Source organism: Balaenoptera physalus (assembly GCF_965194825.1).
Source record: "Balaenoptera physalus genome assembly, chromosome: 6".
NCBI classification, from domain to species: Eukaryota; Metazoa; Chordata; class Mammalia; order Artiodactyla; family Balaenopteridae; genus Balaenoptera; species Balaenoptera physalus.
In genome coordinates, this window is record NC_138885.1 from 67,488,594 (window position 1) to 67,506,517 (window position 17,924).

General features: G+C 38.0%; 1 protein-coding gene across 1 annotated transcript in view; it reads right to left on the reverse strand.

The window, feature by feature from the left end:
- The window catches only part of OLA1 (Obg like ATPase 1), a 172,205-nt gene that overhangs the window by 153,911 nt on the left and 370 nt on the right, over window positions 1–17,924 (reverse strand). The window contains exon 2 of the mRNA XM_082465440.1: window positions 16,719–16,819. Within this exon, the coding sequence (XP_082321566.1) occupies window positions 16,719–16,819 (101 nt within the window). The remainder of the gene's footprint in view (window positions 1–16,718; window positions 16,820–17,924) is intronic.

Sequence of the window (17,924 nt, forward strand, 5' to 3'; positions counted from 1 at the left end):
CAACAGGGAGGGAACCCAGCCCCACCCATCAGCAGACAGGCAGATTAAAGTTTTACTGAGCTCTGCCCACCAGAGCAACACCCAGCTCTACCCACCACCAGTCCCTCCCATCAGGAAACTTCCACAAGCCTCTTAAATAGCCTCATCTACCAGAGGGCAGACAGCAGGAGCAAGAAGAACTACAATCCTGCAGCCTATGAAACAAAAACCACATTCACAGAAAGATAGACAAGATGAAAAGGCAGAAGACTATGTACCAGATGAAGGAACAAGATAAAACCCCAGAAAAACAACTAAATGAAGTGGAGATAGGCAACATCCAGAAAAAGAATTCAGATTAACGATAGTAAGATGATACAGGACATCAGAAAAAGAATGGAGACAAAGATCAAGAAGATGCAAGAAATGTTTAACAAAGACCTAGAAGAATCAAAGAACAAACAAACAGAGATGAACAATACAATAATTGAAATGAGAAATACACTAGAAGGAATCAATAGCAGAATAACTGAGGCAGAAGAACGGATAAGTGACCTGGAAGACAGAATGGTGGAATTCACTACTGCAGAACAGAATAAAGAAAAAAGAATGAAAAGAAATGAAGACAGCCTAAGAGACCCCTGGGACAACATTAAATGCAACAACATTCGCATTATATGGGTTCCAGAAGGAGAAGAGAGAAAGGACCAGAGAAAATATTTGAAGAGATTATAGTTGAAAACTTCCCTAACATGGGAAAGGAAATAGTCACCCAAGTCCAGGAAGCACAGACCCAAGAAGAAACAAGCCGAGACACACAGTAATCAAATTAGCAAAAATTGGGCATCCCTGGTGGCGCAAGGGTTGAGACTCTGCCTGCCAGTGCAGGGGACACGGGTTCGAGCCCTGGTCTGGGAAGATCCCACATGCCGCGGAGCGGCTGGGCCCGTGAGCCACAGCTGCTGAGCCTGCGCGTCTGGAGCCTGTGCTCCGCAACAAGAGAGGCCACGATGGTGAGAGGCCCGTGCACCGTGATGACGAGTGGCCCCCACTTGCCACAACTAGAGAAAGCCCTCGCACAGAAACGAAGACCCAACACAGCCAAAAATAAATAAATTAATAAAAAATATATATATTAGCAAAAATTAAAGACAAAGAAAAATTATTGAAGCAGCAAGGGAAAAATGACAAATAACATACAAGGGAACTCCCATAAGGTTAACAGCTGATTTCTCAGCAGAAACTCTACAAGCCAGAAGGGAGTGGAATGACATATTTAAAGTGATGAAAGGGAAGAAACTACAACCAAGATTACTCTACCCGGCAAGGATCTCACTCAGATTCGATGGAGAAATCAAAAGCTTTACAGACAAGCAAAAGCTAAAAGAATTCAGCACCACCAAACCAGCTCTACAACAAATGCTGAAGGAACTTCTCTAAGTGGGAAACACAAGAGAAGAAAAGGACCTACAAAACAAACTCAAAACAATTAAGGAAATGGTAATAGGAACATACATATCAATAATTGCCTTAAACGTGAATGGATTAAATGCTCCTATCAAAAGACACAGGCTTGCTGAATGGATACAAAAACAAGACCCATATATATGTTGTCTACAAGAGACCCACTTCAGACCTAGGGACACATACACATTGAAAGTGAGGGGATGGAAAAAGATGTTCTATGCAAATGGAAATCAAAAGAAAGCTGGAGTAGCAATACTCATATCAGATAAAACAGACTTTAAAACAAAGAATGTTACAAGAGACAAGGAAGGACACTACATAATGATCAAGGAATCAATCCAAGAAGAAGATGTAACAATTATAAATATATATGCACCCAACATAGGAGCACCTCAATACATAAGGCATCTGGTCCAGGACCAGATGGCTTCACAGGTGAATTGTATCAAACATTTAGAGAGGAGCTAACACCTGTCCTTCTCAAACTCTTCCAAACAAATGTAGAGGAAGGAACACTCCCAAACTCATTCTATGAGGCCACCATCACCCTGATACCAAAACCAGACAAAGACACTACAAAAAAAGAAAATTACAGACCAATATCACTCATGAATATAGGTGCAAAAATCCTCAACAAAATACTAGCAAACAGAATCCAACAACACATTACAAGCATCACACACTATGATCAAGTGGGATTTATCCCAGGGATGCAAGGATTCTTCAATATATGCAAATCAATCAATGTGATATACAATATATTAACAAATTGAAGAAAAAAAACCATATGATCATCTCAATAGATGCAGAAAAAGCTTTTCACAAAATTCAACACCCATTTATGATAAAAACTCTCCAGAAAGTGGGCATAGAGGGAACCTACCTCAACATAGTAAAAGCCTTAAGTGACAAACCCACAGCAAACATCATTCTCAATGGTGAAAAACTGAAAGCATTTCCTCTAAGATCAGGAACAAGACAAAGATGTCCACTCTCGCTGCTATTATTCAACATAGTTTTGGAAGTCCTAGCCACGGCAATTAGAGAAGAAAAAGAAATAAAAGGAATACAAATTGGAAAAGAAGTAAAACTGTCACTGTTTGCAGATGACATGATACTATACATAGAGTCCTAAAGATGCCACTGGAAAACTACTACAGCTAGTCAATGAATTTGGTAAAGTTGCAGGATACAAAATTAATGCATAAAAATCTCTTGCATTCCTATACACTAATGATGACAAATCTGAAAGAGAAATTAAGGAAACACTCCCATTTACCATTGCAACAAAAAGAATAAAATACCTAGGAATAAACCTCCCTAGGAGACAAAAGACCTGTATGCAGAAAACTATAAGATGCTGATGAAAGAAATTAAAGATGATACAAACAGATGGAGATATATACCATGTTCTTGGATTGGAAGAATCAATATTGTGAAAATGACTATACTACCCAAAGCAATCTACAGATTCAATGCAATCCCTATCCAATTACCAATGGCATTTTTTACAGAACTAAACAAAAAATCTTAAAATTTGTATGGAGACACAAAAGACCCCAAATAGCCAAAGAGGTCTCGAGGGAAAAAAATGGAGCTGGAGGAATGAGACTCCCTGACTTCAGACTATACTACAAAGCCAGTAATCAATACAATACGGTACTGGCACAAAAACAGAAATATAAATCAGTGGAACAGGATAGAAAGCCCAGAGATAAACCCACACACCTATGGTCAACTAATCTATGACAAAGGAGGCAAGGATATAAAATGGAGAAAATACAGTCTCTTCAATAAGTGGTGCTGGGAAACCTGGACAGCTACATGTAAAAGAATGAAATTAGAACAGTCCCTAACACCATACACACAAAAAAACTCAAAATGGATTAGAGACCTAAATGCAAGACCGGACACTATAAAACTCCTAGAGGAAAAATTTTTTTTTTTTTAATTTATTTTTGGCTGTGTTGGGTCTTCATTTCTGTGCGAGGGCTTTCTCTAGTTGCGGCAAGTGGGGGCCACTCTTCATCGCGGTGCGCGGGCCTCTCACTATCGCGGCCTCTCTTGTTGCGGAGCACAGGCTCCAGATGCGCAGGCTCAGCAATTGTGGCTCACGGGTCTAGTTGCTCCGCGGCATGTGGGATCTTCCCAGACCAGGGCTCGAACCCGTGTCCCCTGCATTGGCAGGCAGATTCTCAACCACTGCGGCACCAGGGAAGCCCCCAGGAAGAACACTCTTTGACATAAATCACAGCAAGATCTTTTTTGATCCACCTCCTAGAGTAATGGAAATAAAAACAAAAATAAACAAATGGGACCTAATGAAACTTCAAAGCTTTTGCACAGCAAAGGAAACCATAAACAAGACGAAAAGACAACCCTCAGAATGGGAGAAAATATTTGCAAACGAATCAACGGACAAAGGATTAATCTCCAAAATATATAAACAGCTCATGCAGCTCAATATTAAAAAAAAAATAACCCAATCCAAAAATGGGCAGAAGACCTAAATAGACATTTCTCCAAAGAAGACATACAGATGGCCAAGAAGCCCATGAAAAGCTGCTCAACATCACTGATTATTAAAGAAATGCAAATCAAAACTACAATGAGGTACCACCTCATACCAGTTAGAATGGGCATCATCAGAAAATCTACAAACAACAAATGCTGGAGAGAGTATGGAGAAAAGGGAACCCTCTTGCACTGTTGGTGGGAATGTAAATTGATACAGCCACTATGGAGAATAGTATGGAGGTTCCTTAAAAAATTGAAAATAGAATTACGATACGACCCAGCAATCCCACTACTGGGCACATAACCAGAGAAAACCATAATTCAAAAAGACACATGCACCCCAATGTTCATTGCAGCACTATTTACAATAGCCAGGACATGGAAGCAACCTAAATGCCCATCGACAGACGAATGGATAAAGAAGATGTGGTACATATATACAATGGAATATTACTCAGCCATAAAAAGGAACGAAATTGGGTCATTTGTAGAGATATGGATGGATCTAGAGACTGTCATACAGAGTGAAGTAAGTCAGAAAGTGAAAAACAAATATTGTATATTTAACGCATATATGTGGAACCTAGAAAAATGGTACAGATGAACCAGTTTGCAGGGCAGAAACTGAGACACAGATGTAGAGAACAAACGTATGGACCTCAAGAGGGGAAAGCGGCGGGTGGGGCGTGGTGTGATGCATTGGGAGATTGGGATTGACATATATACACTAATATGTATAAAATGGATAACTAATTTTTAAAAATGCAAAAAAAAAAATTGTGAAAATAGAAAAAAAAAAGTGACCAGAATTCTGAAAAATAAACAAAGAAAATTAAAAGATTTAACAGAAAGTAAATTATGAAGTACTTTTAAGGTATACAATTACTGTTGATAACAGGAAAGAGTGAGTGGGAGAGCAGATCCATTGTCCAAAAGATTATTCAAAACATATTAAAAAAGAAAACAAATAATTCCCAAGTCACAAATTTCCATGAAAGAGGAGGTACCCTGGAATACTGACAAGTATACAATAAGATTTAAGTTCATTTAAATGGTATTGGGGAATTTTGCTTCCCCTTCTATTTATGGAACTGCCCGCCTGACACAAAGAGCTAGGAAATCAGATAAAACATGAAATAAACAGTTTTCAAACAGAGGACACTATGTAGCACAGGACTGTGTTCCCTGTGAGAAGGACAAATGAACTAAGCTCTAAAACTACCCTAGCTTACTGCCTAAAGGTGGTTTCAAAGCCACAGCACAGGGAGGGGGAACCAATAGAACCCAGCAGTCCTGCCAAGTTAAAGAGACTGAGATGAGAGTTTGAGCAGGCCAAAGTAGCTAAAATTTACAGGACAGTATACTAGAAAGGAAGCAGCTGCACAGAGAGAGGGCTCTGGAGATAAGCAGAAGGTATCTTCAAGAATATGGCTCAGTAATATTTGTACATGAGGAAGCTCAGTCTCCAAAGGCCAGGAGAAAAAAACACTCAAAAGCAGCACAGTGAACAGTTCTCAGGTTCACACGGAGCTTGGAACAGTTCACATCCCCACCAGCCAGAGCAGAGAAAGATATAATAATATAAGGGAATTTGGGTAGAGTCCTCAAAGAGTCACATCTTAGTATCAGAGCTAAAGTAGCACCAGAGCAAAAAATATTATGAACTCATCATAATATAATAAACAGCCTCAAAATAATCAAAATGATACACAAAAACTAAATGCCAGAACAAAGTCCAACACTCCTTAAAGGAATACTATAACATTCAGCACTCAACATAAAATCCAGCATCTGGAATCCAATAAAAATTAACAGGCATGCAAAGAAGCAGGAAAATATAGATCCAAAGCAAGATAAAAGTCAATAAACACAAACCCAGTAAAGATAGAGATGATGGAATTAGCAGACGAGGACCTTAAAATAAATGTAATAGATTTTTTAAAATTTTTCTGAAGGATATAAAGGTAAATATGAAGATAATGAGGCATTAAATGAAAATATGAAAACCATCCAGACAGAACTATTGTACAAAAAATACAATATCTGAAAAAACTGAATTGAAATGAAACACACTGGATGTGACTAACTGTAGATTAGACACTGCAGAAAAGATCAGTGAACATGAAGACAGAACAACAGCAGCTATCAAATGAAGCACAGGGAAAAACAATTGGACAAAAAAATAACCAGAGCTTCAGTAGAATATTACCTAGAGGACTAACCCATATGTAATAAAAGTCTCAGAAGGAGAGGAAGGGAAAGGAGGAGAGGGGGAGAAAAGAGCATTTGAAGAAATGCTCTGGCCAAATATTTTACAAATTTAATGAAAATCATAAACTCACAAACCTAAAATCTCAACAGACCCCAAGCAAAAGAGGCATAAGGAAAACCACATCAATGCATATGAAAATCAAATTTCTGAAAACCAGTAGTAAAGAGAAACTTTTAAAGAAAGCTATAGGAAAAAAACCCCAACACAACACATTATGTACAAAGAAACCAAGATAATAACAACAGACTTCTCATTAGAAAGCTAGAAGAAAATGTAAGATACCTTCAATGTGCTGAAAGAAAAACTGTTTCTGGAATTCCCAACGAAAATCTTTCCAAAATGAAGACATAATAAGCACATGAAAAGATGCTCAATATTAGTAGGCATCAAGGAAATGCAATTCAAAACCACAATGAAATACCACTTCACGCCTTCGCTATAATTAAAAAGATGATAACAATCAGAGACCACAAATAACAAATATTGGCTAGGATGTGGAGAAAAAGGAACCCTGTACACTGTTGGTGGGAACACAAATTGCTGCAACCACTGTGGAAAACAGCATGCAGGTTCCTCAAAAAACTAAAAGTAGAACTACCATATGATAAAGCAATTCCACTTCTTGGGTACATATCCAAAGAAAATAAAAACACTAATTCTAAAAGATACATACACCCCAGTGTTCATAGCACCATTATTTACAATAGCCAAGATATGGAAGCAAACTAAGTGTCCATGAACAGATAAAGGGATAAAGATAACATGAGATACACACACACCACACACAAAATGGAATACTACTCAGCCATTAAAAAAAAGAAAGAAAGAAATTCTGCCATTTGCAACAATGTGGCTGGACCTGGAGGGTATTATGCTTAGTGAAATAAGTCAGGCAGAGAAAGACAAATACTGTATGTTATCACTTATATGTGGAATCTAAACAACAAACCAGTGAATTATAACAAAAAATAAACAGACTCACAGGTGAAGATAATGAGGAATGAAAAAATACGAAAACTATCCAGACAGAACTATTGTATAAAAAATAAAATATCTGAAATAAAATGAAATCGAAATGAAGATATAGAGAACAAAATAGTGGTTATCAGTGAGGACAGGGAAAGGGGGTAGTGGCAAGATACGGGTAGGGGAGTAAGAGGTACAAACTAATATGTATAAAATAAATAAGCTACAAGGATATATTGTACAGCACAAGGGATATAGCCAATATTTTATAATAACTATAAATGAAGTCTAATCTATAAAAATTTTGTATCACTATGTTGCACACCTGAAACTACTATAATATTGTAAATCAACTAAACCTCAATTTAAAAAATGTTTAATAAAGATAATAACAAGCATTGGTGAGAATGTGAAGAAAGTAGAACCCACATACATTGCTGGTAAGAACACAGAATGACACACTCGCTTTAGAAAAGTCTGGCAGTTCCTCAAATAGTTAAATGTACGGTTACATACAACCCAGAAATTCCACTCCTAAGTATACACCCAAGAGAGATGAAAACATATGTCAACAGAAAAATTTGTTTATTACAAAGCTGGGACAGAGAAAGTGCAAATAAGCCTGGAACATAATGTGGAGCTAGAAACTAGAAAATACTCAAAAAATAGAGGACACATCAAAAGTAATACGAGTGAACAGGAAGGCTCCTGATGGCCAAATGTGGGCAACTTGAGCAACACAATAAATAACAGTAACGCATTATAACCAACAAAGTAAAAACTGATCCTGATATAAACAAATTATAAGTAATTTACATGAGAAAATGGGGGGTTCTTCTTTACAACAGAATTCTAAACAATATAATTCTAAACAATAGAATTTCCATTGTTCCTTCTATAAATTGTTTCCTCTATAAATGTAGAAGACCAACAGAAATTTTTAAATCTCCATTTGGTAAACACCACAATAATAACTATTTCAAACAAGAATCATTAATACACGCCAAAACTGAGGGGCAAAAGTATGAGAAACACAATATTTACATAATTTCAAAGTATCTCCCTAAAAGATATATTTATTAACAGCAATGGAAAATATAGTAAACTTTTCAGTGAAGAAATTTGTCAGACACCTCCTTAGATAAGTGATCAAAGTTAAAATCACTAGTAACAGGACAAATCAACATTGTGTGCTTCCTGATATAATGTACTAAGAAGCACATGTCACTTCTGCATCCAAAAATGCATAATTTGAATTTAATCACAAGGAAATATTAGATAAACCCCAAGGTTTAAGAGCCCACCATAAGTGGCCAGCACTCCTCAAAAGTGTCAAGGACATGAAAGACAAAGTGAGAAACTGTTCTAGGTTAAAGGAAACTAAGGACACAGCAACAATTAAATGCAACATATACATAATCCTGGATTAGATCCTGGACCAGAAAATGGACATTAGTGAGACAACTGGTAAATCAATGCTAATTTCCTGATTTTTATAACTGTACTATGTTAACGTTTGGGGAATGTAAGCAGACCTCATATAGAAATTTTTTTAACTAGCTTTGCAAGTGTGAAATTTTTTAATTGTGAAACTACTTCAAAACAATTTTTATTTACTCTTAAGCAAAAAGTCACACAGACTAGGAAGAGGTAGTTCTAATGCATATCCAACAAGGAACCCATATCCAGAATAAAAAAATACCTAATCATTACTAAAAAAAAAAAAAAAAAAATCCCTCAGAAAAGATGTCCAGTAAACATATTAAAAGATGTTCAAAATCATTAGCTATCACAGGTATGCAAAACAATCATGATATTACACACAAGTATGGCCAAAATGAAAAAGAATGACAATACCAAGTGCTAGTGAGGATGCAGAGAAATTAGAACTCTTTTTTACAATACCAGCACTATAAATTAGAATAACTACTTTGGAAAATTATGTGGCAGTATCTAAAGCTACTTAACTCCTAGAGGTGGGGAGTTCGGGGGATAGGGTGAGTGGGGTAAGTGTATCCATTCACCCAACAGAAATGAGTTCTTAGATCTACCCACCAAAAGACATGTACATGAATGTTCAAAGCAGCTCTATTCATAATAGGCAAAAAAAGGAAACAACCCAAATGCCCATCAACAGCAAAATGGGTAAATATAGTGTATATTCTCTCAGACATAATGTTGACTTGTAAAAGATATAAAGAGTGCATAACGTGTGATTCCATCTGTATCAGGCAAACTAATCAATGTGGTAACAGAAGTTGGAATATGGTTATCCTAGGAAGGATAGTACCAACTGGGAAGGGGTACAAGGAAGTCTTTTGTGGCACTGGATTTGTTCTAGATCTTGATGTGGGTACTGGTTACATGGGTGAATTAAAATGTAAAAATCTGATATGTACATTTAAAGTTTTCGCATTTTACTGTGTATGTTATACCTCAATTTAAAAAACAAAAACAAACAAAAAAACACTGGGGCAAAACAAAAAAAGATTTACTATAGATAATGCCCTGACAGAAAGCCCACTTAAGAAGCCTCTGGAATAATTCAAGTAAGAAATGAGTGGCAAGAAGATGTGAAGAAAATAGATCAGAGAGATATTCAGGTAGCAGGTTTGGTGCCCTACTGAAAAATACAGCTGAGGGGAAAGGATGCAAAGATAAATCTCTCAAGTATCTGGGTGGAAAGTAGTATTATTAACCAAGATAGGGAATGCAAGAGGCAATGAGCTCAGTTTTAGACGTGTTGGGTGTAGACATTTAACCGGAGATATTCAGGGCAGTTAGATATTATGAATCTGGAACTCAGATGCAACCTGAGCAGGACATATAAATTTAGAAAAGAGAAGCCAACAGATGATTAAAATCAGGAGAGGATGAGACTGCCCAGGGAGAAAGTATAAAAGAGAAGACAGCCAAGGACAGAAATCTAATATAGAGCGCAAACACAGGAAGTGTAGCAAGCACAAAAGACTGAAGGAAGAGTTGAGAGAGGTGGGGAGTTACCAACAGTGCCAAATAGGGCAGAGAGGTTAAGTAAGTTAAGGACAAAAAATGAGTACCAGCTTTGGCAATCAGATCATTATTGCCTTTTGCTATAGTTTTTGTCAAAAGCAAACATTTTTAAAAGGCCTTAAATGACCTACAAAAGAGTTAAAATACACAATCTGTACCATGCTGTACCTTCATTTCCACATCAATTTCAAACTAGTTCATGCAAGCAATCTGCAAAAAACAAATTCTTAATAGTCGTAAGTGGAAGATACTATTAAAACTTTAAAATTATAAAAGAAAAATATAATCTATCCCAAGGATAGAATATACATAATTGTTTGTTTCTTACATATAATGTATATATAATAAACACTGTTCTGTACAAAAAGTGAGTGGCTTTTCTGTAGGTGAAATTTTTTATAATCAAATATTGGGAAAAAAACTGGCCAGCATGCAAAATAAATATATGCATTAAAAAGAGCATTATTAATTGAGCACCTAAAGATTAATCTTCCTCCAGTGAGTTTCTCGAAGCAATCAAGAATGGAGCCTCTTCAGTAAGAACAAGAAGCTAAGAATGAGCCAGGAAGACTTCTCCAGGGAACAAATGGGTGTCATACAAAACTATATTAGGAAAATAGTAGAATGCAATGGATTAAAGATGGCCACATGTTCTTTTCCACTCCTCCCCTCAAGAGGCTGAGTCTGTTTCCCTTCCCTCCTTGTCTCTGGGCTGGTGTCACGACTTGCTTTGACTAAAAGAAATAGGTGGAAGCATTCTGTACCACTGGCACATTTTCACTCTCTTGGGAGTCAGCCACCATGCTATAAAAAAGTTTGGGCTGGAGACCACTTGGACAGAAAGAAGCCAAGTAAGGGAAGATAGAAATGCCCTAGACTTCCAGCCAACCCTGATAAGGCCCCAGCCCTGTGGGTATGGCCATCTTGACCTTCCAACCCTCACTAGCCACAAGCTGAATGCAGCCACATGAAGGATCTCAAGTGAGACCAGCAGTAGACTCACCCAGCTAACCTACAGAATCTTGAGAAATATTATTATAAATATTTATCGTTTTAAATCACAAACTTTTGGAGTGGTTTCCTACATAAAAATAGATAACTAAAACACTGAACATAATTACCCTGTGGGTTTTTTTTTAAAGCATTTCCTACAATGTTTTCCTCAACAACAGTACATAGCTTTGTGGTTGGACTCTGGCAAATTGGGAAAAGGCAAGCTGTAGGAACAACCAAAGGACATTCCCAGAAGTATCAACTAAGCAAGACAAATACTCTCCTGAGGCAGTTGCTGAGTAATGGAACAGAGTATACAGTTGTCCCCCAATATTCATTCTCTCCTCCTTTCATAGTAACAGAATTTTTAACTGAACATATGTCCATCAAAATAAAGACTACATATCCTAGCCTTCCTTGAAAGTAAATTCTTATGACTATATCTGGACAAAGGAATGTTACCAGAAGTATGGTGTGGCAGCTTACAGGAAAAAAAAAAAAATCCCTCTTAGACTGCAGGGCAAGTTGTTTGGTCCTTTCACCCCTCGGGTAACCAGCTGTCTGGAATTCACAACACTTTGGTCCATGAGAATGAAAGGCCATTCCCTTGGGATTGCTGAGGCATGAGGTGCAAGGAGCTGGGGTATTCAAGATTTCATAAAGCAAGGTCAATATACCAATCTATGACTGCAAAATTTACACTTTTACATAAAAAAGAAACTTCTGTTTAAGCCATAATTATTTGGGGTTTTCTGACACCTTCAACTGAAACTAATCGCATCTCATGCAGTGGTAGCAACAAGAAGAGCCGTCCCATGACGAAATATCAAAATGTAGTTTCTCAAGCACAGGCAATACGATGGAGCAAAGATAGTCTTTTCAATAAATGGTGCTGGAACAACTGGACATCCACATGCCAAAAAAAAGAATCTAGATACAGACCTTACACCCTTCACAAAAATTAACTCAAATGAATCACAGATCTAAATGAAAATGCAAAACTATAAAACTCCTAGGAGATAGAAAAAAACCTAGATGACCTGAGGTATGGCAATGACTTTTTAGATACAACACCAAAGGCATGATCCATGAAAGAAATAATAATAAGGTAGACTTCATTAAAATGAAAAACCTCTGCTCTGTGAAAGAAACATCAAGAGAATGAGAAGACAAGCCACAGACTGAGAGAAAATATTTGCAAAAGATACACCTGATAAAGGACAGTTATCCAAAATATACAAAGAATTCTTAAAATTCAACAATAAGAAAACAAACAACCCGATTAAAAAATGAGCCAAAGACCTTAACACACATCTCACCGTAGAAGATATACAGACGGCAAATGAGTATAAGAAAAGATGCTTCACATCATTATATGTCATCAGGGAAATGCAAATTAAAACAATAATGGAATACCACTACACAGCTATTAGAATGGCCAAAATCCAGAACACTGACAACACCAAATGCTGGCAACGATATGGTGCAACAGGAACTCTCATTCATTGCTGGTGGAAATATAAAATGGTACAGCCACTTCAGAAGCTTCTTATAAAACTAAACATACTCTTACCGTACAATCCAGCAATCATGCTCCTTGGTATTTATCCAAACGAGCTGAAAATTTACGTCCACACAAAAACCTACACATGGATGTTTATAGCAAGTAGGTTTTTTTTTAATGAATTTTTAAAGTATTTATTTATTTGGCTATATAGCAAGTGTTTTATCCATAACTGCCAAAACTTGGAAGCAACCAAGATGTCCTTCAGTCAGTGAATGGATAAATAAACTATGGTACATCCAGACAATGAAATATTATTCAGCGCTAAAAAGAAATGAGCTATTTAAGCCAGGAAAAGACATGGCGGACACTTACATGCATATTACTAAGTAAAAGAAGCCAATCTGAAAAGGCTACATACTGTACAATTCCAAATACATTCTAAAAAAGACCAAAGTAGGGAGAGAGTAAAAAGATTAGTGGTTGGGGAGGGTACGTGAATAGGCAGAGCACAGAGGATTTTTAGGGCAGTGAAACAACTCTCTCTGATACTATAGTGGTGGACAAAGGTCTTTATACATTTGTCCAAATCCATAGAAGGTAAAACACCAAGAGTGTACCCTAAGGTAAACTATGAACATTGGGTGATGCGTCAATGAGGTTCATCAATGGTAACAAATGTACCACTCTGGTGCGGGATGTTGATAATAGGGAAAGATATGCATGTATAAGGGCAGAGGATATATGGGAAATCTCTGTACCCTTCCCTCAATTCAACTGTGAACCTAAAACTGCTCTAAAAAAAAAAAAATCTTGGGACTTCCCTGGTGGCCCAGGGGTTAAGAATCTGCCTGCCAATGCAGGGGACACGGGTTCGAGTCCTAGTCCGGGAAGATCCCACATGCCGCGGAGCAACTAAGCCCGTGTGCCACAACTACTGAGCCTGTGCTCTAGAGCCCACGAGCCACAACTACTGAGCCTGCATGCCACAACTACTGAAGCCCACACGCCTAGAGCCCGTGCTCTGCAACAAGAGAAGCCGCTGCAATGAGAAGCCCGTGCACCACAACAAAGACCCAACACAGCCAAAAATAAATAAATAAAATAAATTTTAAAAAAAAATCTTTAAAAAGAAAAAGTAGTTTCCCTCAACAGCCTCCAAGCCTCTCACCCACAATAATATACTGGCCCAAGAGGAGCTAATTTATAGAGTCACTCAGGTAAGAAAAAGCAGAACAAATCTAGAAATCAAGTCTTCATACTCTTATTTTAGTATTCTTTCTACTTCACTTCATTAAAAGTGGCCATCAAAACGTGCCTCCTTATCATTAAACCTACACACAGCATCAAGGGCAGAAAAACTATCCATTCACAGATAATTACTGAGCGCCTACTAAGTTCCTAACACCAGTCTAGGTGCTAGAAATATAACAATAAAGAAGAACAAGACAATCCTTGCCTTTACGGAATTTAAATTCTAATGAGAAGGGGGCAGGAATGTTAAACATTGATTAAATTAAATAATACATATAAAGTGCTCAGAACAGTGATAGGCATACACTAAATAAGTGTTCAAATAAATACCAACTACTGTTAGCTATAAATATCCCTCTATGTTTCTAGGTAATCAGCAAACCTTCTTATTCATCCAGTTCTCTAAAAACCAAGAGATTCTTTAGATGGTTTCAGCACTAAATGTCCTTATTTTTGATCAGCAAGCCATCCTTCAGAGAACTGTCCCCTCTCCCCAATCCATTTCTTGTGGGCCTATCCAGAGGTAGACATGCCCAGTCAGATTTCCTTACACAGGAATCTATATCACTGGAGAGGCAGCAGGTGATGAGAAACACCCAGAAGTTCAGTTCATATGGCTGAGCTCCACGTGGACCCATCTCTGCCAGCACTACCCAGGCTCCTGTCCTTCCTGAGGCCTGGCTGTTCAGCTTGTCCTTCAATGCTCTCCTTCCAATAAGTCTCTCTTTCTTGCTTAAAACAGCAAGAATTTGTGTTGCTTACGAAGAACCCTACCTGATACAGTTAGGCAATGTAAGATCATTCTAAAAAAAGTAGTGTTCATAACCAAACACAATTGCCAAAACTCATTGAACTGCACATTATTAAAATGAGTGAATTTTACTGTTTATAAAGTATACGTCAATAAAACTGGGGGAAAGTGGGAGGAATATTTAATTTAAAAGCATAAACAGCACATTTACACTGGATAATAAAATATTCTAGGGCTTCCCTGGTGGCGCAGTGGTTAAGAATCCGCCTGCCAATGCAGGGGACACGGGTTCGAGCCCTGGTCCGGGACGATCCCACATGCTGCGGAGCAACTAAGCCCGTGTGCCACAACTACTGAGCCTGTGCTCTAGAGCCTGTGAGCCACAACTACTGAGCCTGTGTGCCGCAACTACTGAAGCTCGTACACCTAGAGCCTGTGCTCCGCAACAAGAGAAGCCACCGCAATGAGAAGCCCACGCACCGCAACGAAGAGTAGTCCCCGCTCGCCGCAACTAGAGAAAGCCCGCGTGCAGCAACGAAGACCCAACACAACCAAAAATAAAAATAAAATAAAATAAATAAATTTATAAAAATATATATATATATTCTAGGTTATTTTCATATATATTGACTTCATTATGCTCTATGCTAAAAAAACTCATACAGGAAACACTTTTTAAGATGGCCCACTTTAAAGCAGTCCCATTTAAAGTCAAGCTGCATTGACTGCAATGATTCTAGAATGAGAGAAGTATGTTAATATCTAAAAACTATGTCTTGCTTACTAACGCAATAAAGCTCACAACGTACATAACGATCATATCTTGCTTTCAAGTTTATTGACAGCACCCTACAGTACTTTGCTTAATTATCTGTTTTGCTTATATTCCCACTCTCTATTTAGTCTTACTTTGCAAGCAGCCTATATCACAGCAGGAAACCCCCTCAAAATGCAAACCTCTCCAGCTCCAGACTGAAATTAGGACAGCCCCACTTGTCATGTTTTACATTACAAGAATTTCAGAACTGCCTTACTTGGTCACACCATGCTCCAGTCACTAAGCAATCTCTATGACAGGGGCTCCTAGGAACACGTGAAAGAACATGGTTGTCCTACCTGCCACCAATCTAAAAGCCTAAAGCACATTCCAGAATACTTTCCGTCACCTTAATAAATCCATATTGGATCTGTTACTCCTTAGTACATCCTAATCACTTCTGAGACATTTTACATTTTAAGGTTAGTAAAAGGTATTAAAATAGAAGGGCAAATAATGAAAAAAGCAGACTTTGAACACCAAGTTGCATGTGTACAGATTTATATAATAAACCCCACAAATATTTCCTAATTAGTCTTATTTGCAGTAATAATTCACTTTAATTTTAAACATTACAAAACTCAAAATTCTATTCTCATAACTTTCAGATTTAGCCACTTTATAACAGATACCCTTTTAGCGCACAACTTCCAATATTAAGTTCAAACTTGTCACCTTCTTTTCTAGTAAAAATTCAGCCATCTGATCCCTGATCTCCCAAAAATTTAATCAAATTTATAATGGGGCTTTTAAAACTATTTCCTAAAGTATCCTACTGCATGGCCTCTGGTAGCCAGCCTAAGTACCCTACGGAGCCAGCCAGCATGAAAATCTAATTTAAACTACTCTAATTCCCCATAAATTCAATACTGTATATCTCCCAACAGTGTTTCTGGCAAACCAGAGCTGATCTGGTTCAACTTGATGTTTAAACTCCCACTGCTTCTTCCTCTGAGTTTAGCAAAACAAACAATATAAGTAACTCAAGTTTCAACCCAGTATCTGTGTAGAAAACCAAAAATAAGGTAAGTGCAAATGAAAATCTTGTTTTGCAACATATTAACAGTCCAGCTTCTTAGCCTCTTTTCTTCAATTTAAATTTTTATTACCTCATGAGTTCCCATTTCTACAACAAGACCCAAAGTATTTACAAAACGAAAATGAGAAAAGCCCAACATTCACCTACCCAACATTTGGCAACCCAACAATACCAATTTTCAAGGAAGTTCCAAATCTTCCAATGATTGGGGGTGGTTTAATTCCATCACCTCCCTTTTTGGGGGGCATCTGAAATGTCAAAACAAACATACATATGAACAAAACTTTTTACTGTCCCCATTGACCAAAAACACATTTCATCACACACAATATATTATTGAATAATAGATTAAGAATACAGCGTACTGTATATATCAATCTAAAACTGACACACTTTATTTTTCAACAAAAATGAAAACAAAAAAGTTCTGTTAACAGATCTGATTCTGATAGTTGTCAAAGCAGTCACTCCTGAGAAGTCCTGGAAAACTGATCTAAAAATATGTGGCACCAAAAATCAAAAATAAAATTTAGCTGCCAATCTTCCATCCAGACTGTTCAAAAAACATTTTCTTAACCTGACATGTGGTTATATGAATGAAAGCATTTGGAAGCAGGAGCACAGGTAAGAGTGTCAAAGAAAATCCATTCTAGAACCACTAGCAACCGAGTCTCCTCCCACCAATCCATTCCCTCAATCTGGAACCTGTTCTTTCCCATTTCGCCCACAAGCACCATTTTTCGCATGAATGAACACACGCCGGTATCACGGTCTTTCCAACAAGTCTCTTCCACCTTTGGCACTGTAGGTACGACTCATCAGTCCTCATAAACAACCTCCTGAATCTACCCTTTGGTTACTTCTAGTCGTAAATGGATCTACTAAGCCTTTTTATTTACAGGTCGAAACTTTCTCGGTCCCTGACAATCTGGCTCTAAGTTTCTCCGGGCAAAATTGAGCCGACTTTAGTACTGCAAACTGAACTCATGAGGACTGCTAACCTCACGTTTTATAAGCTGGGAACTAAAACTATCCCTGTCTTCTGGCTCCAGTTGAACCTCCCGGGGCCACGCTGAGGCCCTGCTCATGAAGTGATAATCCAGCCCTCTGATCCCTGACCCCGAGGGCCGAGGGCCGGGAATCTCCCTTTTCAGGGTCGTAACTCACACCTGTTCCCAGCCAAACCCCAGGTCTCCGAAGCACAGCTGCACGAGCAGAGACTTTCCAGTCCTCTGGCCTCCTACCAAGGAGTGGCTGGCCGCCCAGCCTAAGCGAGGTCCCACCCAACATCTTCCCCCTCTGGACTGGGCCACTGGCCGTCCCCGCCTCCGGAAAAGGCTTTCCCCAGAGCGT